Genomic DNA, 26,961 nt, shown 5'->3' on the forward strand with positions numbered 1-26,961 from the left:
GAGTGATATTGCTATAATTAAATAAATAATGAAAGCATTAAGCAATATCGGTAACTTAATGAATCTACCAAAGGTTGCCATCCTAAGGTAGAGCCGATAACTTGACCTTGATCTAGTTCATGCAGTGGGGGTCGACACGATCGATGTAGCCATACTTGAACTAGGCAAGAGTCGATAACTAACTTATACCAGAGTCGCAGTGGAGGTCGACCGGATCGATGCAGCCGTACGAACAGAGGTACAAGCCATGATGGTACTCACAACAAGCAGTGGAGGTCGACTGGATCGATGCAGCCGTACTTGCTGAAGAACTCGCCGAGATCTACTCTACTCCTACTCCTAAGGGTGGCCGGAGCCGAAAAAGTAAATAACTGGTATATTGGATTGATTGTTGTTTACAACCTGCCGTGACCCTTTATTATTTATAGGGCTGCTGGACTTTGCGTACAAGAATAAGACTCTTCTACATACTTATATAAAAAGCTAATATGAATCTATTATTCCTTAATTAGTTTGGCCGTACGCACACCTGGGCGAAGCCATGCGCTGATCTGGTAACGTGTATGTATATGTGTGCTTCTCTCCTTGAACTTTATCTTGCATGCCCATCACGTTAGTAGCCAGGAGTTGTAATGTTCCCTGCACGTATGGACTGCACCTTTAATCAAGAAGCTTCACGTCCCCATCTAAAGATATATTGATTTATTTCCTTATGCAGTCCGACCAAACAATATTAAAATATTCCTTCCTCGTCAGTTGATCCGCTTGGCTTTGCACATGAGTCTTACCATATACAACTGGCCAAATATATTAATTGGCCATACTTACACGAATACCTCTCTCCTTGAACTTTATCTTGCATGCCCATCACGTTAGTAGCCAGGAGTTGTAATGTTCCCTTCATGTATGGACTGCACCTTTAATCAAGAAGTTTCACGTCCCCATCTAAAGATATATTGATTTATTTCCTTATGCAGTCCGACCAAACAATATTAAAATATTCCTTCCTCGTCAGTTGATCTGCTTGGCTTTGCACATGACTCTTACCATAAATAACTGGCCAAATATATTAATTGGCCATACTTACACGAATATCTATAATAGCACGTATATCCCCTTCACCTTAATCTTGCTAGCATCCACGTCAAGCATAGCTCGTATAGCACTTGGGCTCTCATCCTTTTCCATTTGCCTTGTCGGTTGCCTAATTATGCATCACGTATATGTAACAAACAAGATAGTAGGCACATCAGAACTTCGATATGTATAGGTGATGCTAGCTGTTTGACCTTTTGCTGCTTCCCATTCATTTCCAAGCACTGTTTTGTCTCTCAGATCGCTCAATGTGTATAGTTCCTCGTCAAAGCATTGTTTTGTCTCTTCTTATCCTACTTCTCAAAAGCTTATGTAGAGTTTTAGGTAGGGATAAAACATGTAGCGTACTTACCTCACATATATTGTAAGGTCAAATCCCGGATCCAATGAGAGAAATATCATACTCTTAGATCAAGATGTGCATGTGCGTGGAATATTTGGTGGCTAACCTAATTCTACTATGCTCTTTGAAATATATTTCTCTCTTGTAGAATATTTTTTGCGAGAACATGGGTTATCTTTATTCTCATTTCTTTTTCTTTTTCTCTTTTTTTTTTATTTTTGGACCTCTTTTGTGTCCGTCTTTTATATTTTGCATAACCCATGTCTCTTTTTACAACAACTTTTAAGAGAAATATTATCGAGAACTTGGAGCATGTATTCTGATAAAATCTAGCAAACATATCTTTGTCTTCTCCCAGTGTAGGAGTAGAACATTTTGAGGTGAATGAAAAACATATTTTTGCGTACTTCCAGTATAGAAGCAGCACATATATGTGGCGTGTACGTGATTTTGATCTTGGGAGCATGATAAATCTCTCAATAAGGGTCAAAAAGACTTGACAAAACTCAATAGAGAGCAAGCAACTTATATGAAAGGTTTTTAAATGAGACTAATATATGGCTCTGGTAGGAAATTCAACATCATTGAGGAAACAAGCTATTGATTTTGAATTTTTGTAAGAAAATTTTCCCAAGTACTTTGCAAAGAGAAGCAATGTTTCTTTCATCATACCATATCTCATTCATCAACTACTTAGATAACATGCTTTCCCTATGATAGGTTGTTCACAAGTAGTAGGAAAAGCAAGGAATAAAGAATATACGAACCAACCATAGAAAGGCATGTACCTCATATCTGTAGGTATGCTCCTTCACTCTGAGCCAATGGATGCCTCTGCTTGAAATTTTATAGACATTGGCTCCTTCCTTGCTTGTCGGCCATTAATTATATGTAGAGCAACAATCCAAGACTTGCAGACTGACAACTTCATGCCTTAAATTCTGAGCTGGCTCAAATAATATTTTATTATATTTACGTCAGCTTCATGGATCACTCTAAAGGACACAATGGATGAAGATTCCTCCAAATGTTAATTAGCCGATTATATTGCCTATTGCATCATCGACTTCAGTGGGCTATCAAATTATTCCCCACATGATGAGCCGATAAGAAGTAATATTTTTCATCTTTATGTATGTCTAGAATTTCTGGCCGTCGACTTTTAGCTTCCTTCCCTTTCCTCTTACCTGAGTAAGTCCGAACTCTTCGTCCAATCCAGATCTCATTTATCGAAGGGACGAGAATCGGCTTCAAGCTCGGAGCATCAAGAAAACCATTGATGAGAGTGAGGCATTGCCCGCCCAGCTTCTTGATCACGTCAACAAATCAACTGAAGAATTGGCTAGGCTTATTTGTTAAGGTGCGCAACTTCATAACGATGTCAAGAAAATCTGCGGCTAACTGCTAGCAAACTCAAATACAATCCATCCTCTGCCACTGATCATGCACCTCGTTGGCAGTTTCCGGATCTTCTGCCAACTGCTCTTTTGCGACTGACAAGGGTGCCGTGGTGATGCGGTCACAATCCATGCCTGGCTCTCCATCGGCTATGCCCCACATTGGGAAGAAAACTGAGTGCCAATAAGCTAGGAGCTGATGGAGAAATCCAACGTTTGTTTACTTTGGGTTCACCACCTCCATAAGAAAATATAGTTGATGTAGAGGAAAAGGCTCTCGGCCCTGTTTGCCAGCAACACGTTCTTGTTGTCGTCGTTGGCCGTGAGCTCCTTGACCTTGCTCTGCGGCAGCTTGTTGTGGCTGCTGCTAGCTTTGCGTCGCCGCACGCATATGGCAGCATCCACCCGGTTGGCCATTGCTGACACGTCGTATTCCGATGAGAGATCTAGCATGCCAAGCAGGAATTCCAGCGAGAACTTGTTGGCGTGATGCAATACACCGAGTTCACCGCTTGTCTATCCAGTCTTGGGGAGCATGGCTACGAACGACTCAGGCATCTCTATGTCGTCATGGACATCGCTGTTGATGGCGATAGCAGCCTTTGTGGATCTTGTTGGCGAAGTCGCGCCTCTGCTGAAGGTCCTTCTGCGCTTTTTCAGTAAGGCTGGCATCCGGGACGCAAGGCACCGACAGCCGCCATTTATCTTCATTCCGGTGAGCTGACCTCCCGAACGATGATGACATCCTTGATGATAATGATGAAGTGACCAAGCCGAGCAACCTTGTCCCGGCGACTGTTTACCAGAATTCGGCCTTTTGGAAGCTACCTAGAATGTCAATGGCGTCGAGCTTCCTGGTACGTATACATGACAGTAACTCATTCTCCGTTGCCGTGCTCCTAAACATATAATATCATATAGGGCCAATTCCTTTTTTCTTAATAGCCGATTCCACTCTTCACAAGATGCTGCTGCATAATGCCCTTCTGGCTTAATAAAAATAATAAGCTACTTCTCAAAGATCTCCTCATATATCTCGCTTCCTTCAGCTAATAGAGTCTGATGACCGTTTAAAGGGCTAGCTTCATTGGCTATTGGCATTGCTTCCCCGACAGTAGAGGACTAAAATATTCCACGGGCCAACGGCTATCTTTGTTTATTACCTCCACCGGCTATTTATCGTACCAAGAAACAGTAGCCGATGAAAGAATCCAAGATATAACCTGACGTATTAACTCATCATTTAAAATCTTATACTGACATCGGACAGGTGTCGTCACGAGTCTATCCCTGTGTTCACCAAATCCATCATTCAACCAATAATGCACGTATACAAGCAGTCATACACCACATACTTGGATATATGGTGCTGTGCAACCTGGCATACCATTATCATCCAGCCAGGTGTATTTTTGTATATTTGGTCTTTGAGCCGATGGAAGCGAACGAATAGTCGATGGAGGTGAACGTACGTGCCTCTTCTTCTGGTGTGAAATTTTTCAGGCTATTTTAGGCTCTGCCGATGGTTTCGGCAATTTACATCTTTCTTTGTACAGGTGGCCTTTATTATAACTGGTCCTTCTTGGGGGTGAGCTCGGCCTTGATCTTGTCTATTTCCTTGTCGAGGATTTGGAATGCCTTGGTGAGCGCGCTGTCGGGCAGCTCACAGGTAGCTCCGAAGAACGTCATGGCAACGAAGCCGACGTCGAGCGTGCCGTAGAGGATGAAGATGAGTCCGGCGCGTGGGCGTGTGTGCGGCGGGTTTAGGCCCCCCGACGCGTAGTTGATGCGGGAGATCGAGACGCCGAGCGTGCTCATCCCAAGGATCTTCTCGCTGTTGGTTGGCGTGATGAGCTGATCATTAGGTTTGGCCATGACGTTGGAGAAGAAGTCTTTAGCAGTGGCCGCTTTCATGTTGTATGGGACCCTTTCATCTTGATCTTGCCTTGTATCTGACATATCGTGACAAATGATCCGATATTTTTAGCCATGTAATATGCTTTATCATCGGCTTTTGTTTCGAAATTCGGATTATAGCTCTGAAAATCACAGTATATGGAAGCATTTTTTTCATGAAAATCCTTGCATGCAGAACTACGTATTGTACATGTACTCGGTTTAGTCGATGCAATATCAATAGCCGATAGCGGAGCAGAGGGCAGATCCTCGAGAAACCAAAACATGAATAGTTCCTTTGTCTGATATTTCTCTTCACATGCTTCCTGAAATCGGCTATCGTACGTAAGGCCTTGAACTTTGTAGTAAGTAGCTGATTCCAAATATTATTATAATATTTATTACTATCCTCTCGCCTATTTGCTGCTCTCTGCCGGATGTGAAAGCAAAGAACCATGAAAAGTCTCATTGGCCTGACACTTTGATCATCCTTTTGAGCCGATGAGCACCCTTGTGATTTTCCCATCGGCCTGATGCCTTAAGGCCTGGTTTGGTCATTTTATCAACAGTAACCGATGAAACTGAGCCAATAGTCGATTCCTCTTCCGAGCGTCTTCAGGTGGCCACTTCTGTATTCCCACCGGTGTAATTTATTTCCTGGATAGCTGACCGCATCGGCTGTTCCATAGGTCGATGTCTCAACCACTTTTTATATATATATATATATATATATATATATATATATATATATATATATATATATATATATATATATATATATATATTAATCACCAGATCATCAATGCCGTATATTCCAATTTCCTGATCGACGACTCATCTCTTTCTGGTTTTGGAGCCAATAATAAAATAGTCGATGGTCGCTTATCGGCTGTCAGGTTGCCTTGCAAACAATATATATATATATTTTCCTCCTGAGCGGTCAGGACCTCGTTGGCTTCATGAGCAGACAGTTCTGACTTTGTCCGAGAGACTTCTGAATTTGCTTCTCATCTCGGCTGCATCGTGTAGATTTATGCCATCACGGATGAACAGAGCCGAAGCAGATAACTTGCCTTCATTGTCTGCTTTATTCTTATGGCCAAATTAGCAGTAGCAAATTAATGCCGCCTAAACGAACCCAAGTCTGGTTGACGTGCCGAGTACTGAGCCGATTGAACATGCCATGATTTGGAAGATTATAAAGCATCTGACTTCCGATCAAACATTTGTGGTCTCATTGGGCGTGCCAGAAATGTCTGTTGACACAGAATTTTTATCCCGTGCCGAGGACACACGCAGCAAGCCGGAAGGGTCTGCTCGATGGAGCTATAGATACACCTAGCTTTAGCACAGGGGTGGTCGATCCTGTGCACTCCTCTCGAGACGTTTCAGTCAATTTGACCCTGTAATTGACAAGGAGAGAAAGTTCATCAGTAATTAAGGGCGAAACTTGCCGGTGTTGCCAGACAGTTCTAAATGTGCGGCTATGAGAGCCGATATGAAAGGAGATCGACTAAATAGTCGATTCCAGCATATTCATAAGAATCGATCGGTTAAAGCTCATTGGGTTGCATAAGAAGAATCGGTTATCATTCACGATAAATGTCATTATTTACATAAATATTAATCAATAGCAATAAGATGTCAACAATGACTGGTTTGTGCTGAGCCAATGATTACAAGTAACCGAACCCCTTTTTATATAAAGAAACAATTCAACACCATTTAACCGTTTAATAAAGATAAATCTAATGAACATATTAGATCTCATCTATCGCTATGACTAGTGGGGCATGAGGCAAAATCATGCAGGCCGTAGAAATAACGATAGACTCGATGACCCTAACTCATTACTAATATCAATGGGGCATAAGGCAGAATCATACAGGCCGTAATACAATAATAAGATCATGGGTCTAACATATCTTTTAACTTATCTTTACTTCAATGGTCTCGTGATGCGAACTGTTCGTGAAAGCACTCGATATCGGCTAAAGCATCCAATTCAGGCATAGCGCACAGTTAAAGTCATGCCTTATCAATAATAGATCTATATAATAACGATCCCCACTCCACGGTGCTAATAGTGGGGTGTGAGGCAGAATCACACAGGCCATGATAACGGGCCATGGAACGGTTCTCGCTAGCCAATAAATCTACTCAAGATGCAACACGCCTTAAACGCACGCTATGCACGATCAGGATTGACATAAAACAGCCGATAAAACAAAACTCATCGTTTAAGGTGTAGATTAGATCAATTTAGATTAGCAAACGATGGGCCAAACAAGATATAAGGCCGATCTAGATCAATCCCAATCGGACAGAGTGATATTGCTATAATTAAATAAATAATGAAAGCAATAAGCAATATCGGTAACTTAATAAATCTATCAAAGGCTGTCATCCTAAGGTAGAGCCGATAACTTGACCTTGATCTAGTTCATGCAGTGGGGGTCGACTGGATCGATGCAGCCATACTTGAACTAGGCAAGAGTCGATAACTAACTTATACCAGAGTCGTAGTGGACGTCGATCGGATCGATGCAGCCGTACGAACAGAGGTACAAGCCATGATGGTACTCACAACAAGCAGTGGAGGTCGACCGGATCGATGCAGCCGTACTTGCTGAAGAACTCGCCGAGATCTACTCTACTCCTACTCCTAAGGGTGGCCGGAGCCAAAAAAGTAAATAACTGGTATATTGGATTGATTGTTGTTTACAACCTGCCGTGACCCTTTATTATTTATAGGGCTGCCGGACTTTGCGTACAATAATAAGACTCTTTTACATACGTATATAAAAAGCTAATATGAATCTATTATTCCTTAATTAGTTTGGCCGTACGCACACCTGGGCCAAGCCATGCGCTGATCTGGTAACGTGTACGTATATGTGTGCTTCTCTCCTTGAACTTTATCTTGCATGCTCATCACGTTAGTAGCCAGGAGTTGCAATGTTCCCTTCATGTATGGACTGCACCTTTAATCAAGAAGCTTCACGTCCCCATCTAAAGATATATTGATTTATTTCCTTATGCAGTCCGGCCAAACAATATTAAAATATTCCTTCATCGTCAGTTGATCTGCTTGGCTTTGCACATGAGTCTTACCGTATATAACTGGCCAAATATATTAATTGGCCATACTTACACGAATATCCATAATAGCCAAACAAGCAAGTCTGATGATTACGTATACACGTATATCCCCTTCACCTTAATCTTGCTAGCATCCACGTCAAGCATAGCTCGTATAGCACTTGGGCTCTCATCCTTTTCCATTTGCCTTGCCGGTTGCCTAATAATGCATCACGTATGTGTTACAAAAGATAGTAGGCACATCAGAACTCCGATATGTATAGGTGACGCTAGCTGTTTGACCTTTTGCTGCTTCCCATTGATTTCCAAGCATGAACGATTCCATCGTATATATCTCATCGACTCTTAAGTCATAGTCATTATCGGAGATTTTCTTCTTTTTTACGTCACTAGCCGCTTCCTTCCTGATTACCAAATTTTGGTGTCAACACTTGCCAACACCAGGAATTTCCTAAAAATGTTAGGAGGTTACAAATAAGAATTTTTTTTTGAAATTCCAAATAGCAACATATGTACGTAGCATTATAAATAAAACTCACCTTTGTTATCTTCTTCCACCACTCAAGGTCCATGTTGATCGTTCCCGTATTCCAATTGAATCCAACCCCAGTTTGCTTCCTCATTCACTTCTGCCATGCAGTGTAATCCCTTCTCAACTTGTCCCATTTGTTTTTTAGTTGCTGCTTAGACAATCTTATTCTAGTGGACTAACAAAACCTCTCAGATACATCAGCAAAGCCTACATTATTCAAATGAGTATTTGGCCGATTCCCTTTTCTAACTTGTTCGGCGAACAAGTTACAAACATGCGAGGTATAACTATCAACCCAGTCCATAGCATCACCCTGACATTAATTTCCCACAATTCTTTCATCACCCAAATCAAGATTTCCCCACAATGGTATTATTGCTGCAAAAAATTGGAAGAGATATGTATACCTATAGCGATCCTCAATTTCCACGAAGGGAAATTCACAGATATGATTTACAAAATGATAGTCCCAAAGGATCATTCCATAACATTATCAGTCAACAGCTGATATCACAAGTTCATACATCGAATACCTGTCTTAGAAGTACAAATGAAAGGTTTATCATTTATTACATCGCCACTTCGCTGAATCATCAGAATTCAAATAGCATCCAAAATAGCATCGCAGCGAGACATCTAAGTTGTGGAAGGATCTTCTTCTTCTCCAAACTTGAGCATAGGACGAACACCTCTAATCCTCCTCTCCATCGGGCTGGTCGTCAAACTCAATACCTGCCAAATATCTCTCAGTATGGTTTGTACTGGCCACTGGCTCCCACCCTATGCTGTTGCGTTGCTTTGAGGTAGTGGAAATGCAAGGATAGAGCAAAAGAACATATTGTGGCCATAGTTTTTCCTAAGCGTAGTTCATTAGTATTTTATAAGTATTCCACAAGTTTTAGTTCCATCTCATTCACACACAATCTCTCATCCACATCACATCTCTCCACACACTCTCTCTCAGCGGCAAGGACAACTCCCTCTCACACCTTGCTCCAACAGCTCATGCCGGATCCACACACATACCCAAGGGAAGGTAGAAAGGACTCCTCTCTCTAGCCAAGTGAAGCAGTAACATAGGAAAGGTCCATAGCCATGAAAATACGGCATATGTATTGATTGATCAACCAAAACTCTACAGAGGTTCTACATCCAACAGATATGCCATCATTAGCGGTGCCCTACCTAGGTCGATCTGTGCTTACATTTTAAACCATGGTGATACCATCCTACCACTCAGCCTTGAGGCACCCCGGATCAAACACCGGAATGTTGAGACTATGAAACGTAAATACCGGGCCAAGGGCAATACGCACCTAGAAAGTATAGGGTTCCAACACCCTCACCTCCCACACTATTGTTGGCAGTCCTTAATGATCAAATCCAACCGCCAACTCAAGTCTAAAATAGGTGAAATTAAGCAAACTTATACACATATGCTTTTACTATTGACATAGTTCCACTTGTATTGCAAGCTTACTATTTTGCAGGACTCATATTTCAATACAAGGGAATTATAATCAAAATACGCCATACATCAAAGCGCAAAGTAGATCATTTGCAAAGAAGGAGAAGAAGGCCCATCCAAATGCCAAATCTGGGCCAAGCACCGGCGTAGACATGGCCCAGGCCACCCAGCAACTAACTAGAGAAGGACGGTAGCCAGGCGCACCAACTAGGGTGCCCTACCACCACCTCTCAGGCCCACGTTGCTCAGGTGGTATCATTAATGCTAGGGGAGGTCGGTTACATAGGGGTTTCCATGTATAGCACACCAAACCGATCTCACACTAGTATAAGAAGAAGGGTGGAGCTGTCCTTCAACACACACACACCATTTGGAGCTACACACCTCACTACTACCTCTTGTATTTTTACTTTTAGTAGCATTTGGAGTTAGGCAAGAAGCTTCATTGGAGAGCTTGTACCTTGGAGGATTCTTGGTATGAATAATACAAAGAGTTAACTTATGTTCTTACTCTAACATTATCAATATAGCTTTACTTATGAACTATACTATAGTTCTAATGTTATAATCTTGACATATGAACTAGCTTATAGTTTGTGTGTTATGATCTTAACAAGTGCAACTTTATGCTTAACCATTCATATGACTTATATGAAAAGAATTAAAGCTAAGTTGAGGTTGCGGATCATCATGCCTTCGGGTGTGCCCATGTCCTATGCTTGTCGATCCGTAGGGTCAGGGTCCTGGGGGATGTGGGTAGTTTCTGTGTAATCGAGCATGGCACCCGGGTACATGGGAGCAGGTGAATACATTTCCTACTCTTCGGTTGAGGGGTAGGCGGCAGGTGGTGATAGCCCTGTCCGTCCCTCGTAATCCCCTACATTCAGGTAGGGTATAGGAGTCTAAATCATCACATGAGATTGCTAGCAGACTAGTACTTAGTGGCCTCCTAACCTATCTTACACTTTGTTCTAACTCTAATCATGTATTTTGTATGATCATCAATTGTTCTTTGCACAGCTATATTAAAACATGCCTGCTCCACTTAGAATCATTCTTTTATTCTTTGTTTTCCTTTTATCCTTGAGGTTGGCCCAAGTGTGTGTCCACTATCCAAAATATGCCATTTTTATCCCTGTTATAAACTATTGGTTTACTATGCAAGTATGTAATCTTGTTCATATCCATGCTAGACTCTTATACCTTGCCCTCCTTTGGGACAATATAAATAATGATACCCTGAATACTTCCAGGTGAAATGCTACAATGATAGATCCATGTGCTTGTGGATATTAATTTTGTAATCATTAAGAACAATTGTCAATGGTGTTTCTTGGCGTAGTCACTCAGAAACTCAAATCTTAGTGATTGCGTTAAGAAATGCCAACAAGGATTTCTGGCGCCATTGTCGGGGAGGGCATAGGTGAAAAGAATCTAGTAGGACATGATCATGATCACATGCATGTAATGGTATCCATAGTTTATGTAGGCTAACTCTGCTTGTTTTCTTCCTATTGTGGATGAAAATAGGATAGTGTATGACTAGTTACAACCTGTCGAAAAACTACACCGATAATCCAGAGGCACTCCTAAGAATAGGTCCTGTACCAATTCTTCCTTTGCTACTCTACTCGCAAGTGAACCAATCACCCCTACACCATCCACTACTATCGCTATGGCTTAGACACTCCGTGACTACTCCACCCTCGTTGTTGCCAACGTGCCCGTTGGGCCCCCTGTAAACACGGGCAATGGAAACTTTGAGTTGCTATTGAAGGTAGTTAACATTCATCATAAACCATCAATATAACTTGTATAAATGGCTAAAAAGGATCACCAATGTAGACTTAGGAGTTTAAACTAACAAATTCCATGAGTTTTGGTGAATCTATGTTTTTAGCAGGATTTAATCAGAAAACCACCATGGAGGACCTATTGGTCAAAAGAAATCACAGAATTCCGCCGCGTAATCAACATAGGAAGACTCTAGAAGACTTCAGAAGGCAAATCACCAAAGTGGAGCCTGTGCCCCTGACATGTGGGGCCAGCTGGCCTATGGGCACCCCTGTCATCCTCTACGTTAGTTCTCCACAACCTTAAGGATTGCATCTCAGTCGTTTATTCAAGTCGGTTTGATCCGAGGGCTCAGGATTGATGCTCTGGCCTATATATACCTACCTGCACCCCCCTCTAGGGCATATATTGGCATTTGATCCTGAGAGCTAAAAGCCAGAAACCCTATTTCATATGTCCACCAGGATCTAGTCTTGTATTAGAGATAGTGAGATAGAGTGACAGGGAAGAGTTTGGAGGAGTCCTAGCCTGTCGATGCTGTCTCTATGTCTTGTACCCTGACAGAATCAAGTTCTTCTTGAGCTTGCTTCTTAGATTTCTCTGGTAATCAACTTCTAATTCAAGTAAGCATCTTGTTTATATTGTTCTTTAGGTTTGCGACTCTCTTTTGAGTACTTTAATCCTTGTAGCTCCTAGGTTAAAATATTATTCATAGTGCAAGCATAGTCTTAGACTTGGTTACTCGTGGATGTACACTATTTTCCAGATCGGTGGTAGCTCACGAGGGTGACTCTTATAGCCTCGTTGAATCCTTTGTAGTCCACCTCCCGTTAGTAGGCCTAGCAGGACATTGTTGCTATAGAAAACATACTCTGCCTATGTTTTCTCTAGTAATATCCCCAGAATTGAACAATAGAAGACAAAGCTTACCGAAGTCAGAACTAGTTGACCCTAGCAGTTGTTGGTATTTATTAACATATCACTTGTTTTAATAGCCACCTATTATAAACCTATATCTCCTAACATTACTTTACTAGGTTGTCATCCCTAGTGATGATGCTAGAGATGCTTGTTGGTACTACATGGCTTTACAACTAGAATAATACTAAGTAGTTCTTTATTAATGTATGTGACTAGGAAGAATATATAAATATATGAATCAAAAGTGTCTGCAAGCATATAGATAATTATACCATTGTAGCACTTCACCTGGGAGTATTCTAGGTATTGTTATTTTTGTTTTTACCACAGGGAAGGTCTAGCATGGACATGTATTGATAACTTATGCTATTGATGGAGAAATAAACCATAACCAATGTTCTATTTATAACAAGGGTAAGTCATAGGATAAGATATATGATAAGTATTGACTAATAATAATGATAAATCACTCAGAGTACTCCTTTCTATGGCATTAGCATGGTCAGGTAGAATATTAGAGTAATAATTCCTAAGTCATTCTTAATTATAAGTCAAAGCATACATTGATTAGTGCAATTATACCTAGTAGTCATCGCTAAGATCATCTTCATATCTACACATATGGGATATTACTAAGGAAGATTAAGAACAGAGTTTGTTCTTCCTTCGTAATAGGACCCTATGTGCGCCTATATTCGGGGAGTGGACTACAAAGGACTCAACGAGAGTGTCAAATCCACGATCTACCACATGACCTAGAATATAGGGTGTATCCGTAGGTAAACAACGTATGAGCACCATGCTTACACAATGTCGACCACTCACCCATGGTACCTTAGAGTGAGTGCTATATGAACTTATGCATGAACATGATGATAATCCAACTATACTAAGCATAGAATCAAAGTAGACGATGAACATTATAACAAAGAAAATGAATAAGATGAATACTAATATTGTCATAACAATTGTAACTAGCATATAAAAATAATGGAGGTACAAAAAAGAGGGGGTACAAACATTATACCAAACCACGCTGTTGACAAGATCGGGAATCCAAGTGAAGCATGCTTTCCTCCCTCTAGGCCTAGCCTAACTAGCTATTCCCTATAATATGGTGGAGCTCTGAGGATGATTAGGGTTTTTGTCTACTCAAATGACTTGATGACTAGAGTTATGATGCTTGGGGGTGGCAGGGGCTGGTATATATAGCCCGGAGCGTCCAACGTGAGCCCTTGGATCAAAGCGACTTAAAGGACGATGTAGATGCTACCTAGGAGGCGGTGGAGAACTGACATTCGAAGGAGGGCTAACATGTGGGCTCAGGGGGTCGGGCGGCCTGTAGGTGGGACCGACCGACCCCACTTGGCAGCCTCTGCCTCTCTACCTTGGTGTGGAGTCCTCTCGAGTCTTCTAGAGCCTTCTAGTGTCTGTTTTGCTATGGATAAGCACGATTAAATTTGACATGTAGGTCCACCTTGATGGTTTTTTGAATAAACCCTACAGAAATACAAATTCACCAAAACTCATGGAATTTATTAGTTTAAACCCCTAGACCTTCATTGGTGATTTTTATAATTATGCCCTTATGCATGTTATTTTGATGGTTTATAATGGTTGTTAACTACCGTCAACAAACTCCCCCAAACTTATCCTTTGCTAGTCCCTTAGCAAAGCTAAACTTAGTAAATGGATCAGGAGTTTAAGGATTTTTAAAACATTGACGCAACTCCTCAAAAGTACACATGCGTTCAAACAAGAATTCTCCTCTAGATTAGAATGAACCAATCTGACTTTCAAACTTACCCATATTACCTTCAACCATGGGGCTTCTCAGCCTTCACTTGGGTCTTGAGCAATTGAAAGACAGAACAATCAAGTCAAGCACTATGTCTCAAGTTCTTTGCTCAACCATTATTCCAGAGTTTTTATAGATTTTTAAAATAAAACTCAGAGCTTCCATTGTATGATACTCCCAAGTCTCTCAATATATGTGGTATTTGTGGATCCTCACAAGGCAAAAGTGATGTTATGCCTTTCTTTCTTCCTACAACTAAAGCTTATGTGGAGCTCATAGGAGTGAAGAAAGCATAAAAGAGCATACTTGTAATACATATATTGTAAAGTCAAACCTCGGATCTAAAGAGAGTTGAGTCTTACAATCAAATCAAGATGTGCATGTGTATGGATGTATGGTGGATATATTTGGTGGCTAATATATTTCTACTATGCTCCTTGAAAACATATCTCTCTTTTGAAACTTGAAACCAACTTTGCAAGAGAACATGGGCTATTTTATTCATCTTTTCTTTTTCTTTTTTTCTTTTTTCAGGTGAGAATCTAAGTACCCATTGTTTTCAATATCTCGGACACTTGTCCATTTTTTCTCAACTCTTTTTTTCCTTTTCTCCTTTTTTTATGAATATCTTTTGCATATCCCCATGCCTCTTTTCTGCAATAAAACTTTTGAGAGATAGCAACAAGAACTTGGAGCATTTATTTGGTGGATATCCTATCAAGAATTTTTTTGGTGTTTTCTCCCAGTGTAGGAGTAAAACATTTTTGGGTGGATCTAGATGGAATGGCATGTTGTTGCGCCTACCCCCAGTGTAGGAGTAGTGAATATTTGGGTGGTGTGTATGTGATATTGATTTTAAGAGCATGACAAACCTCTCATAAGGGTCAACAAAGCTTGACTAAACTCAATGCAATGCAAGCAACATATATGTGGAAGTTTTCCTAATCTAAATATTATACATGGCTCTGGTAGGAATTCAATCTTTGTCATACATGAGCTCATCATGTAGGATTTTTATGTTTTCAAAAGATAAATCTCCAGAACTTTAGTATCACTTGGAACAAGATAAATAGCAGCTCAGACCTTCTCATATCATATCTGTGAATTACCTAGACTTAGATCAAGCATATGCTACCCACAAGTTTCAAGTTCAGAGTAAATTCTTATATCAAAATAGTTGTATCCAAAACTTGAGAGAATTCAAGGCTGAAAACTAGGTACTTAAAAGGAATTACAATAGAGCAACTATTCATCATTTCTATTGCAAGAGATTATTCTCAGAGTCCTTTTATTTAGCTCAAACTTAAAGAAAACTTAACACACCTTTTATTTTGTGTTTCATTTTTGAGATCACACCTTACTATTATATATAACTAGCTAAGATAATTTTTTATTTTGCTTTTAGTTTGTTATGCATCTTTTTGTTTCTTTAGCAAATATGAAGCAAACTTAAAAATAATAAAACCCAAAGGAAAAGAAATACTTATCTAGATACATGGGGATGCTCCTCCCCCAGGCTGAATGTTGTCATGGTCTTTCTTAGAGTGAGTCTACTAGCAGAAGTCTTTCTCATTCATCCAGAAGTTATGTTCCTCATACAACAAGTGTAGCAATAGTTCAGGAAAATATACTTCAGATGGATGGCTTTACTCTTGATCATCCTACAAAATACTCTAACAAGAACACCAAAACTCATGGCACAAATTTGGATAAGGGGTTAGCAGTCAGCCATTCAGAGATTTGTTGAAATTGGGGGTTTAGATAGATTTCCTAATTGGCAAAGTTCTAGCAGGATGTCTATTTAATATTTTTGGATTTTCTTATTTATATAATGTAGATGGAAAATGTACATGCATGGTATATATTTTTTTTATGGCACCATAGTGACTATTCCCGTGGGTGTTTAACACTGTAAAATTACTCATGTGGGGCTTAGGATTTTTATAATACAATGATGTAATGTAGTCATGAAACTTTTTATCTTCCTTTTCTAAATGCAATGCGAATGCAGAAAAATGAATATGCTAAAGTGAAAAGTAATTCATGCAATACTAAAAAGTAAATATGGATAACTACCGATGTTGCCTCACGACCAGGGTTCAGATTTTTTAGTCCTCCAGTCAGAACTTGGCTGCAGAAAAGTTCTTCACTCTTCGGGTGCATCATCTGGTCTTAACGATGGAGACCTAGATGCCTGCACATCTTGTGATTGTGTCTCTAATGGTGATGTTACCTTCTCTTTCCATACCTGCTTGGTCCGTGGACTTGACTTAGGTGGAGTAGGTTCATCTTTCATAACTTCTTTTGGTTCCTCATCTTCCTCCCAACTTTTCTTTGGGGATTGATTCTTTTGGTTTTGTGATGATCGACATGTCCTCTAGGAGCGGGTCTTCTTGGGCTGCTCATAAGTGGTATAACTATTAAAATAACAACCTACCTTCTCTTTAGGGAATTGGAAGTAGACTTGTCCAGATCCAACATAGATGATTGCATTGGTAGTGTTGAGGAATGGTCTTCCAAGGATGATGGGCGTATTGTCTTCTTCTTCACCCATGTCTAGAACCATAAAATCAGCAGGGGTAAACTGATCATGTATTCTTACCATGACATCTTTCGCTATTCCCTCTGGTAATCAGATTGATTGATCCGCTATCTGCAATTGCATATATGTAGGAAACAAAGGTTCATCACTAAATAAGTATTCATACGTTTCCTTGGACATTATGTTGACACCTGACCCAATGTCACAAAAGGTCTTATGGAAGATTCTTTATCCAATGGTACACTCAATCATGGGTATGCCTTAGTTATCCTTCTTAGGAAGGAATGGTGAAGCGAGGAGGCGGTCGTACTCTGATCGGAGTGTGTTGATCATATTGACTAATTCTTCTTGAGACTGCCTAGCCTTGTTCTTCCTCCTTCTCCTATTCTTCTTCTTGGTTACTGTTGTCTCTTCGAGCTGGTACAACATTTGTGGATGTCCAGGAGATCACAAGATGCGGTTCTTGAAACAAAACTTTTCCTTTTTATCCTTGATTGTAAAATAGATCTTGGCACTGTCCACGTAGATGATGGCTTTTGCCGTGCTTAGGAAAGGTCGGCCCAAAATAATGGGTGCCCTTATATCTGCACCTGTTTTCAAAACCACAAAGTCTATGGGAACATATGATTGTCCAACTCAAACAATGGCATCTTCAAGAACTCCCTTAGGGTAACAGAGTGACTGATTTGTAAGTTGCAAACGCATATTTGTGTATAACAAAGTATCTCCATTAATTTGATCATAAATTACCTTAGGCATGATGTTGATACTTGCTCCGAAGTCATAGATAGCTTCTTGAAAAATGTGAGGTCCAATGGCGATAGGGATGGCAGGTCTTCCTAGATCGCTCTTCTTTTCTAGCAAGGTATAGTCTATCCACCTTCTCGTCAATGGTTGTATATAGTAATATGCTACATTGTGAATATTGACATAGATTTGTAGTTTCTAGATCTTCCGGTTGGCCTAGAATCTTACCTTTGTCAGACAGAGGAACAACAGTAGCCAACTAAGCTATTTATGATTCTATCATTTTATGAAAGCTATGCTAGTTCTTAATGGTAGAAGCAAAGCTATCCATTCTATTATTTATGTTCTCTAGAATTTTATCATTGATAGCTACCTTTCTAGATAATCCCTCCATAAGTTTGGATTGGCTAGCAATTAATTCCCTCAAGGGTGGTTGATTGAAATTATTACCTTGAGGGTTACCTTGGTAGTTCGGTCTCTATTGCTGGTTCCATCCTTGATTCTATTGAGGATGAAAGTAGTTGTTGTTGTTGACAAAGTTCACATCCTCTTAGGTTTTAGGATAGCTATTCCTTGAATGCCCAGTGTTTCCACACTCTTCACATGTCATGCAAGAATCATGAATGTGCATGACGTCTTGCTTCTCATTGGCTCGATCTTCAAGCTTCTTCATCAGTAGATCCATCTTTGCAAATAGCATGTCTACCTCCTTGAGTTGATCCATACCTCCACCTCTCTTGCGTGCCTGAAGACATTCTTCATTCCAACCTTGGTTGGAGGCCATCTTCTCCACAAGAACTGTTGCAGCTGGTATGGTGAGTGATAGATATGCACCTATTGGTGGTCTTTATTGATCAAATCCGACCGCCAATTAAGACACAAAAAGAGGAGAAATAATCAATCTTAAACACATATGCATTTACTATTAATCAAATTCCACATGTATTTGGTGAACATTATTTTGTAGGTCACAAACACAAATGCATGGAATAATTCACCGAAAGGTGCTTTTCGACGCTGATTTGCGCAAAGGAACAAGGGAGACACTCATCAAATTAATTCAACTGTGGCAAGGCACCATGGGGAAGCATCCTGGTCTAGCCCATGGCCTACCACATGAAGGCAGTGGTGAGCGGCCATGGTCAAGGGGAGGCCGACCCCCTATAGGCGCTTCTCAGCCACCCCTTGCTATGGCGGCGGCATGGGAGCATGCTAAGGCAGTGGGAGCCAGGGACATGCCAAGAATAGGCTCCAAGCACTGCCTAGTTCCTGTATTAATAGAGGGGTACCCCCTCTCATAACACACACTTCACTTGAGCAACACCTCACACACCTCACTCTCTAGTAGTTGTAGTTTTACTTTTTAGTAGCTTTAGAGCAAGGCAAAGCTACATTGGAGAGCTTGGCTCTTTGGAAGAAGAGACCTTTGGGTATGAATAGAGATATGAGTTCTTCCAAAGTTACGCTCTCATATGATATTTAAAGTCATACTTGTGAACTAGAGTATATTTATTATATTATAATCTTGATATATTAACTATTCTTTAGTTTATGTGACATGAATGTAGCACATATAACTTTATGCTTAAACACTCATATAACTTATATAATTGGAATTAGAGCAAAGTTGAGGTAGCAGTTCATCGCGTCGTTAGGTGTGCCCAAGTTCTTTACCTGTCGATCCATAGGGTCAGGGACCTAGGGGGATTTGGGTAGTTTTTGTATATGCAAGCGTGGTGCTTGGGTATGGAGAGACAGGTGAATGCATTGTCCCTTTCCACGGTTGAGAGGTAGGCGGCAGGTGGTGACAGCCCTATTCGTCCCTTGTAATCCCCCACGTTCGACTGGGGTGTAGGAGTCCAAATTGCCACATGAGGTTGCTGGTAGACTAGTACTTGGTGGCCTCCCGACCTACGTCACACTTAGCCCTAATACTAATTATGTAACTTGTATGATAATTAACTAATCTTGTATGACTATACTAGACTAATGCCTGCTCGACTTAGGATTATTGTTTTATCTTTCTTTACTATTTTATCCTTTGAGGAATGCCAAGTGTGTGTCCACTATTGTGAGAATACCATTTTTACCCCTACTATAAACATTGGTGTACTTGCAAGCATTATTATTCAAGTTCATATCCATACTAGACTCTTAATCAAATGACTTCCTTTGGAAAAATCAAAATTATGATACCCTGAATACTTCTAGGTGAAATGCTATAATGATAGCTCCGTGCTCTTGTAGATAAATATCTAAAATTTTTAAGGAACTATCATGGCTATTACTTAGTGGCATTGCTAATCATTAGTGATGACGCTAAGAAATACCAACAAGCATTTCTAGCGCCGATGCCGCGGATGGATTCTAACTCCATACTTGGTGATTGCGTTTAGAAATGCCAACACACCTCTAGTAGTAGCATCCATAGTTTCACGGATACTGTTGGTCAACCCATGGTAGAAAGTCTACCTGAGTAGCCAATTCTCCATCCCATGATGAGGACATTCTGCAATGTAGTCTTGAAAGCGTTCCCATGCCTTAAGGACAGATTCATCATGTTGCTGTTGGAAACTTGAGATTCTCCCACGTAGAGCATTGGTCTTGCCTATGGGATAGAACTTTGCTAGAATGGCAGTGGAGCAGTTATCTCATGTAGTATTTCTATCTTTGTTGGCGTAGAACCATTGCTTTGTCTTCCCCAAGAGTGAGAATGGGAAGAGGCGAAGTAATATGGCATCTTGGGTTACTCCTTTGATGGTGAAAGTGCTACAGATCTCTAGGAAGTGTTGGATGTGCACTCGCATCTTCATGTGCCTCACCACTAAACTGGCTTGCTTGGACCATGTTGATGAGGGCTAGGTTGAGCTCGAATCCATTATCTCCGACATTAACTGTTGGTCTAGTACAGATGTTGGCCGTAGTTGGAGCAGAGAATTCACGGAGAGTCCTGTTAGCCATAGCTTCAAATTCAGGTGTTAAGCTTTGCCTTATATGGTTGTCTTCCGACTTTAAAGCTAGAACTTTGTTGAGTTTAGCTCTAGTCCTCCTGATTAATGCTTCTAGATCTTCAATGTAGTTTGTCGGAAGGTCAAAACTGGTCATACATTACCCTACATAAGATACACAAGTAGACAAAACAATGGTAAGCCTGTTTGAGTAGAGGTCAATGGTTATCTTCGATCACATCAATAAGTATAAGTTTATCAATACTTCCTTTGCCTAGCTACCTTCCTAGGCAGCGGCACCAAAAATGCTTGTTAGTATTTATTAACTTGTCACTTGTTTTAATAGCCACCTATTATAAACCTATATCTTCTAACATTACTTTACTAGGTTGTCATCTAGAGAGATGATGCTAGAGATGCTTGTTGGTACTACATAGCATTACTACTAGAATAATACTATGTAGTTCTTTATTAATGTATGTGACTCGGAAGAATATATAAATATATGAATGAAAACGGTCTGCAAGCGTACAGATAATTATATCATTGTAGGACTTCACCTGGGAGTATTTTAGGTATCGTTATTTATATTTTTACCATAGGGAAGGTCTAACACGGACATGTATTGATAACTTATACTATTGATGTAGAAATAAGCCATAACTAATGTTCTACTCATAATAGGGGTAAGTCATAGAATAAGATATATGATAAGTATTGACTAATAATAATGATAAATCACTCAGAGTACTCCTTTCTATGGCATTAGCATGGTCAGTTCGAATATTAGAGGGATAATTCCTATGTCATTCTTAATTACATGTCAAAGCATATATTGATTAGTGCAATTATACCTAGTAGTCTTTGTTAAAACCATCTTCATATCTACGTATAAGCACCACACTAACACAATGTTGACCACTCACCCATGGTACCTTAGAGAGAGCGCTATACGAACTTATGCATGAACATGATGATAATCCAACTATACTAAGCAAGGAATCAAAGTAGACGATGAACATTATAATGAAGAACATGAATAAGATGAATACTAATATTGTCATAATAAATGTAACTAGCATATAAAAATAATGGAGGTACAAAAGAGAGGGGGTACAAAGATTATACCAAACCATACACTTGACAAGATCGGGAATCCAAGCGAAGCCTGCTTTCCTCCCTCTAGACCTAGCCTAACTAGCTATGCCCTAGAATATGGTGGAACTCTAAGGATGATTAGGGTTTCTGTCTTCTCAAAAGATTTGATGGCTGGAGTTATGATGCCTGGGGGGGTGTATGAAGATGGTATATATAGCCCGTAGCGTCCAACGTGAGTCCTTGGATCAAACCGACTTAAAGGACGTCATAGATGCAACCTAGGAGGTGGTGGAGAACTGACATTCGAAGGAGGGGCTGACATACAGCCCTACCTTGCAGCCTCTGCCTCTCTGCCTCGGCGTGGAGTCCTCTCATGTCTTCTAGAGTCTTCTGGTGTCTATTTTGCTATGGATAAGCGCGACTAAATCTGACATGTACGTCCACCTTGAAGCTTTTTCTGAATAAACCTTGCAGAAAATACAGATTCACCAAAACTCATGGAATTTGTTAGTTTAAACCCCTAGACCTTCATTGGTGATTATATTTATGACCTTATGCATATTATTTTGATGGTTTATAATGGTCGTTAACTACCATCAACAGCAGTCTCCTCTACGCTCCTATTATCTAGCCTTGATTGTGAAGTTCGGTTAAGTTAGATTTGATTATTCTCACACATGTTTCCTCGAGTTTGATATAAAACTAGGTACTCCCAATGAAGTACTACATTGGTATATTATCCATGCGCTTGTAGATTGTTTTGTGTGCATTAATTTATACCAACAGCTACGCATTGGCCTAATCACGATGGTGTAGGCAAACCAATTCTGTAGTTTGCCTAGCGAGTTCTCAAGTGCACACTTACAACACTTCCTAGAGCTTGTGACACTATCATCATCAAAGATGCCGCACCAGCTAGCATCAGGCTCTGTCTATTTTCCTTCTCCCTAGTGGGGAAGGTGAAACAGTGGTTTTACAATGAGAAGGAAGGTGTCAACACATGGAACAAATGTTCCACAGCGTTCCTCGCGAAATTTTTCCTCATGGGCAAAACTGATGCCCTGAGGGGGAAATTTTCAAATTTCTAGTAGACTTCAATGGAATCCATCCCTGAGGCATGGTAGAGGTTATAGGATTACATCCAAGCATGCCCGCACCATGGAATGGAAAACTGGCTCATGCTCTAGAACTTCTATGAGGGAATTACACCCATGTCAAAGGGGCACGTAGATGCCGCTCCTAGAGGAGCGTTTCTTTCCCTCACCATCAATGGAGCCACGGCTCTCATTGAAAAGATGGTGGTCAATCAGAGCTTGGGGAAGAAAGAAAATAGAAAGGCATGCATCTACCCTACCCTATAATACATCAGTTAGAATAAATCTACAGCCACACAACAAATGTCTGTTCCATAGTCATGACCTATGCTACATCCACATTCATGAATGCACCCAGAAAATATAACACCATCAAAATGGACGCACCAGATTATCTCTTAGCCATTCTCTCTCATTACTCATCCAAATCCGACGGCTCATATTTAGTGTGTCCGTACTCCGTTGCCCTTCCGCGGACCTCCCACGCGCATGCGCCTCGTGTTGATTTCGGTTTCCCGGTTCGATTTGTTTCTCCTGAGCAACTCGTCTTCCTCCTCGATCGCGAGCGAGCGCGTGCGCGTCAGGTCTCCAGCGACGGCGAGCCTCTACCTCGGCCCCGGCAGCGGGCACTGCCCCGACCGCGACGCGCGGGCGCGCGGGAGACCGAGGCGAGCGGCGACGAGTACGGCCGGCTGCCGCGCTCGACGGAGGAATCCCACGGCGGCGGCGGCGACGGGCGCTCCCTGCTCCGGCGGGCGCAACTCCGGTCGATCGTGACACAACTCTAGGCCGGCCCTCCCTTCCTGGCGGCACAAGCGCAACATCCGCGAAGTCCATGAGGTCTACGCCCGGCAGGTGCGCGAGACTGGCACGCTGTGGTCACGAGATCCAGAAAGCCATCTCGTACCTCCTGCAGTTACGAGCAGCAGATTGGCTTCTTTTTTCTTCGAGAAAGCTCCGATTTAATCCTTCCTAATTTTGATCTGTGCTCATGGACCTCGGCCCCATCCGTTCGATTGTCCGTCGATCTACAGAGCGAGCGCGAGCTCCGCTGCTGCCATGCCCTCCCTCTCTGGGTGGTGGCAGGGCGACATGTGCAGCAGGCCGGAGTGGCCGCCTCCCCCTCGAGCTAGCGCGCACGCGCTCCTCGCCTCGCCTGTCGCCTCCCTGCGCCATGGACGCTGGCGAGTGCTCCACCTCCACCAAACCCCCGCAGCCCTTGGCCGCCTCCCCGCCGTCCCCTTCTGTGTGGGTCAGGCTAGGTACGGTAGGGCAGCCGCCCCCTCCCCTCCTTCTCCACGGGTTCCTTCATCTGCACGGCTTCTTGATTCTTTTTTTTTTGGGTTTGGTTGTCCCATTCCTGATTACTTAGCAGTGCCCACCGATTCTGCGTGCTCGGTGGTGGAGGTGGTCGAGGACGACTCCGTGGTCTGCTCCCTCGTCGCGCCGCCGGCCTGCGGCGGCGGTGGGGAGGAGGTCGCGTGGTGCGAGATCAGGCGCAATGCCGGGGACGCGTCGTCCGCCACGATTCGGAACCTCAGGTGCTCTATCCCTGCCTGTGCGGATTGCGTCGATGCCGTTTTCGTGTTCTTGCGGATTCTCTGACTCTGATGCCGTGTCGTGTAAGACTCCGTTGTTTCACTACGTGTCCTTGCGAGACGAGTGACAAAATGTCAGAAAAAGGCAACTGACGGGGACTTTGTGTGAGCTCTGTTCATCGCCTCGTCAGTTGTTACAGGAATTGGTGGTAGGTTACAACCTAATTGGTTGTCACGGCTCCAATGTTGGAATGGATGTGTTACCTTTACCTTTAGTGCTTGCCTGCATACCTCGAATGTTCTCCAGTGTGGTCCCTTGAAAGCGGTACAGTGGTAGTGATAGCGAGGCTAATTTGTTGCCTGTTCCCCTTTTAGTCGACTTGGAGGTACTAGCTTTTTGTATCCTCGTCTGTTCCAGATTGGGTTTATCTGTTTTCCTAGATTGTTATAGTCTAAAAGTTGTTGAGAATGCTCATTATATAGCTAGAGAAGTCAGGCAAGTTGCAGTTTTGCTGCGGCGGGATTTGCCTACATTTCATATAAATCATAGATTCCAATTGGTAGCAGTTTGTCTATACATTTGATTAGTATGGTTGTGCAAAATCAAGAATGGAAATGCATATTGCAAACTCACATGGACTTGGGGGCCAGACTGTTAATTCTTGGCACTCTCTTTAACTTATTTGATGACTGGAAGATATGTCTTGCCAAAAGGAAAATAAAAAATGTTTTATCTTTATGTAATCTCTTGGCTCACGAAATTAACCTTTTTTCCTTTGTTGTGCCTCATAATTTTGTTGTCTATTTTTTCTATGATTTGTTTTTGTTGAATTCCTCCTGATGTTACATGCTTCTCATGTCTTCCCTGTTCCATCGATAAAGCTCGGATGCAATTATTGTTGATGGAAGAATTGTCAAACAAGAATGTGTAGACATCAAACCAGCCAGTGAGATTATCTCTGGACCCCAGAAAGAAGGTATGATTATTTTCAGGACCTTGACAGCAAATCTTTATCCTGAAAAAGAATGTACTACCCTTGTGTCTTTGGGAAGCCTTGAACAGCTTTGACATGTTTTGCATATTCATATATCAATGATTTGGTACAGTGAACAATTTAAATTCCTTTTTTTTTTGTGCCTCTCTAATTCTTAACAACCGTCGGCATCCTTCCTTCACGGAGGCTGCGCGCGTGGACCGCTTCGTCGCCTCATCCTCGACCCTGGCAGGCGGCTTTGTTAACTGTTTTGGTTTAGCTACAAATCTGAATTTTATGGTTATCTTGAGTACCTCCTTAATTGTCTTGGTTCAACTTACCTGTAGACTCTAGAGCAAGCAGAGCAGCAGCTTAATTGTTTCTGGTTAGTTTGATCGCCTTGCTTGCCAGTTTTATTTACTCACTTTAGTTATGTTATTGTTTGATTTTTTTCTGCTACAACTACACGTGTCTTTTGAGCCATTTACCTATATGGGTTATACTTAAGTTAACGCTATATATTCTACCCTAAAAGCAGCGTTTTAGCAAAATGAGCCATGTCCTGTTTGTACTTTAACCTTATTACTCATTTTATCAAATTAATTGTTTGTACAGCATACAAATCGTCTACAGAATTATATAGAGAGGTGCCATTTTAACTGCACAATACGTTGCGTTTAGCTACACCATGTTCCGGCATGAAATGATAGTTTACTTGCGAGGGTACATTTGCTGACATTAGGTAGGTATAAGTAATCTTCACTTAATTTAACAGCCGTTTAATTCAGAAGCTGTTCTCTACATCTTGTGAGGGTACACCTTTTTTTTCTGCAATGTAATTTGGCTGTTTTAGAAGAACAGTGGTGTTATTTTAAAAGGTAGCGTATCAGATGCAAACCAACCAACTCGTGCAAACTTAGAAACTATCAATCAGGACCACTAGATGCTGATCCAATGGATGGGGTGAGAGGTGGGATTTTTTTTTCGCTTAAGCCCCCCACCCGCCGGCCTTTTTTTTTGCGCTTAATCCCCCTTACCCCATCCATTGGATCAGCATCTAGTGGTCCTAATTGGGAGTTTCCAAGTTTGCACTGGTTGATTAGTTTGCACCTGATATGTTGCCATTTTAAAATAGCAGAATGCACTGTGCTAGCAGTAAGTTAGTGTTGAATAATGTACTGCAGACATACGTATCTCCTGATTTATTCTGTTAATTAACTTTTACTAACAGGCTACAGTGGGCTGGTTACAAACAAGAATGGATGATCAAGGAGTTTTCCACACAATTAAAGAAGCTGTCAATTTGCATCAATCAAAGATCTAAAAAGTCATGCAAACGAATGTTTTGACAACTTTCCTGAAGATCTCCAAGTCATGATTAAGGACTTAGACAAAATGTAACTTAAATGGTTATATGAGAAAAACTTTACTATGACTTTTTAGTTTTCCGAATTGTATACATGCTCAAAGATATTGTGTAAAAGTTGAACTATGGAAAAAAACATTGGTTGTTTTCATGTGCGTCTTCAAGATAAATCCGTTGCGTTAGCACGGGCATTATACTAGTACCATGAAGGAGGTGGATATGTTTGCCATAAAAATGGACTTACTACTGAAAAGACTGAACGAAAGGGCCCACGAGAAGGAACCCATGAAGGCCATTGTTCAGGCCAT

At 41.4% G+C, this 26,961-nt stretch overlaps 1 protein-coding gene and 2 non-coding genes across 3 annotated transcripts; 1 reads left to right on the forward strand and 2 right to left on the reverse strand.

The window, feature by feature from the left end:
* Nucleotides 1-4,401: 4,401 nt before the first annotated feature.
* LOC136510646 (germin-like protein 5-1) lies at nucleotides 4,402-4,794 on the reverse strand. Its single transcript, XM_066505028.1, has one exon. It carries the CDS (start codon nucleotides 4,792-4,794, stop codon nucleotides 4,402-4,404), a length of 393 nt encoding a protein of 130 aa, XP_066361125.1.
* A 15,331-nt stretch (nucleotides 4,795-20,125) lies between these two features.
* On the forward strand, nucleotides 20,126-20,234 carry LOC136514709 (small nucleolar RNA R71). Its single transcript, XR_010773848.1, has one exon. It is a non-coding gene; the product is annotated as a small nucleolar RNA R71 (small nucleolar RNA).
* A 2,505-nt stretch (nucleotides 20,235-22,739) lies between these two features.
* Nucleotides 22,740-22,846, reverse strand: LOC136514547 (small nucleolar RNA R71). The gene has a single exon (XR_010773702.1). It is a non-coding gene; the product is annotated as a small nucleolar RNA R71 (small nucleolar RNA).
* Between the last annotated feature and the right edge of the window lie 4,115 nt (nucleotides 22,847-26,961).

This window comes from Miscanthus floridulus, chromosome 16 (genome assembly GCF_019320115.1).
Source record: "Miscanthus floridulus cultivar M001 chromosome 16, ASM1932011v1, whole genome shotgun sequence".
Lineage (NCBI taxonomy): Eukaryota > Viridiplantae > Streptophyta > Magnoliopsida > Poales > Poaceae > Miscanthus > Miscanthus floridulus.

Coding starts and splice junctions, on each gene's coding strand:
- LOC136510646 (XM_066505028.1), bottom strand. CDS start 4,794: ATGTCAGATACAAGGCAAGATCAAGATGAAAGGGTCCCATACAACATG.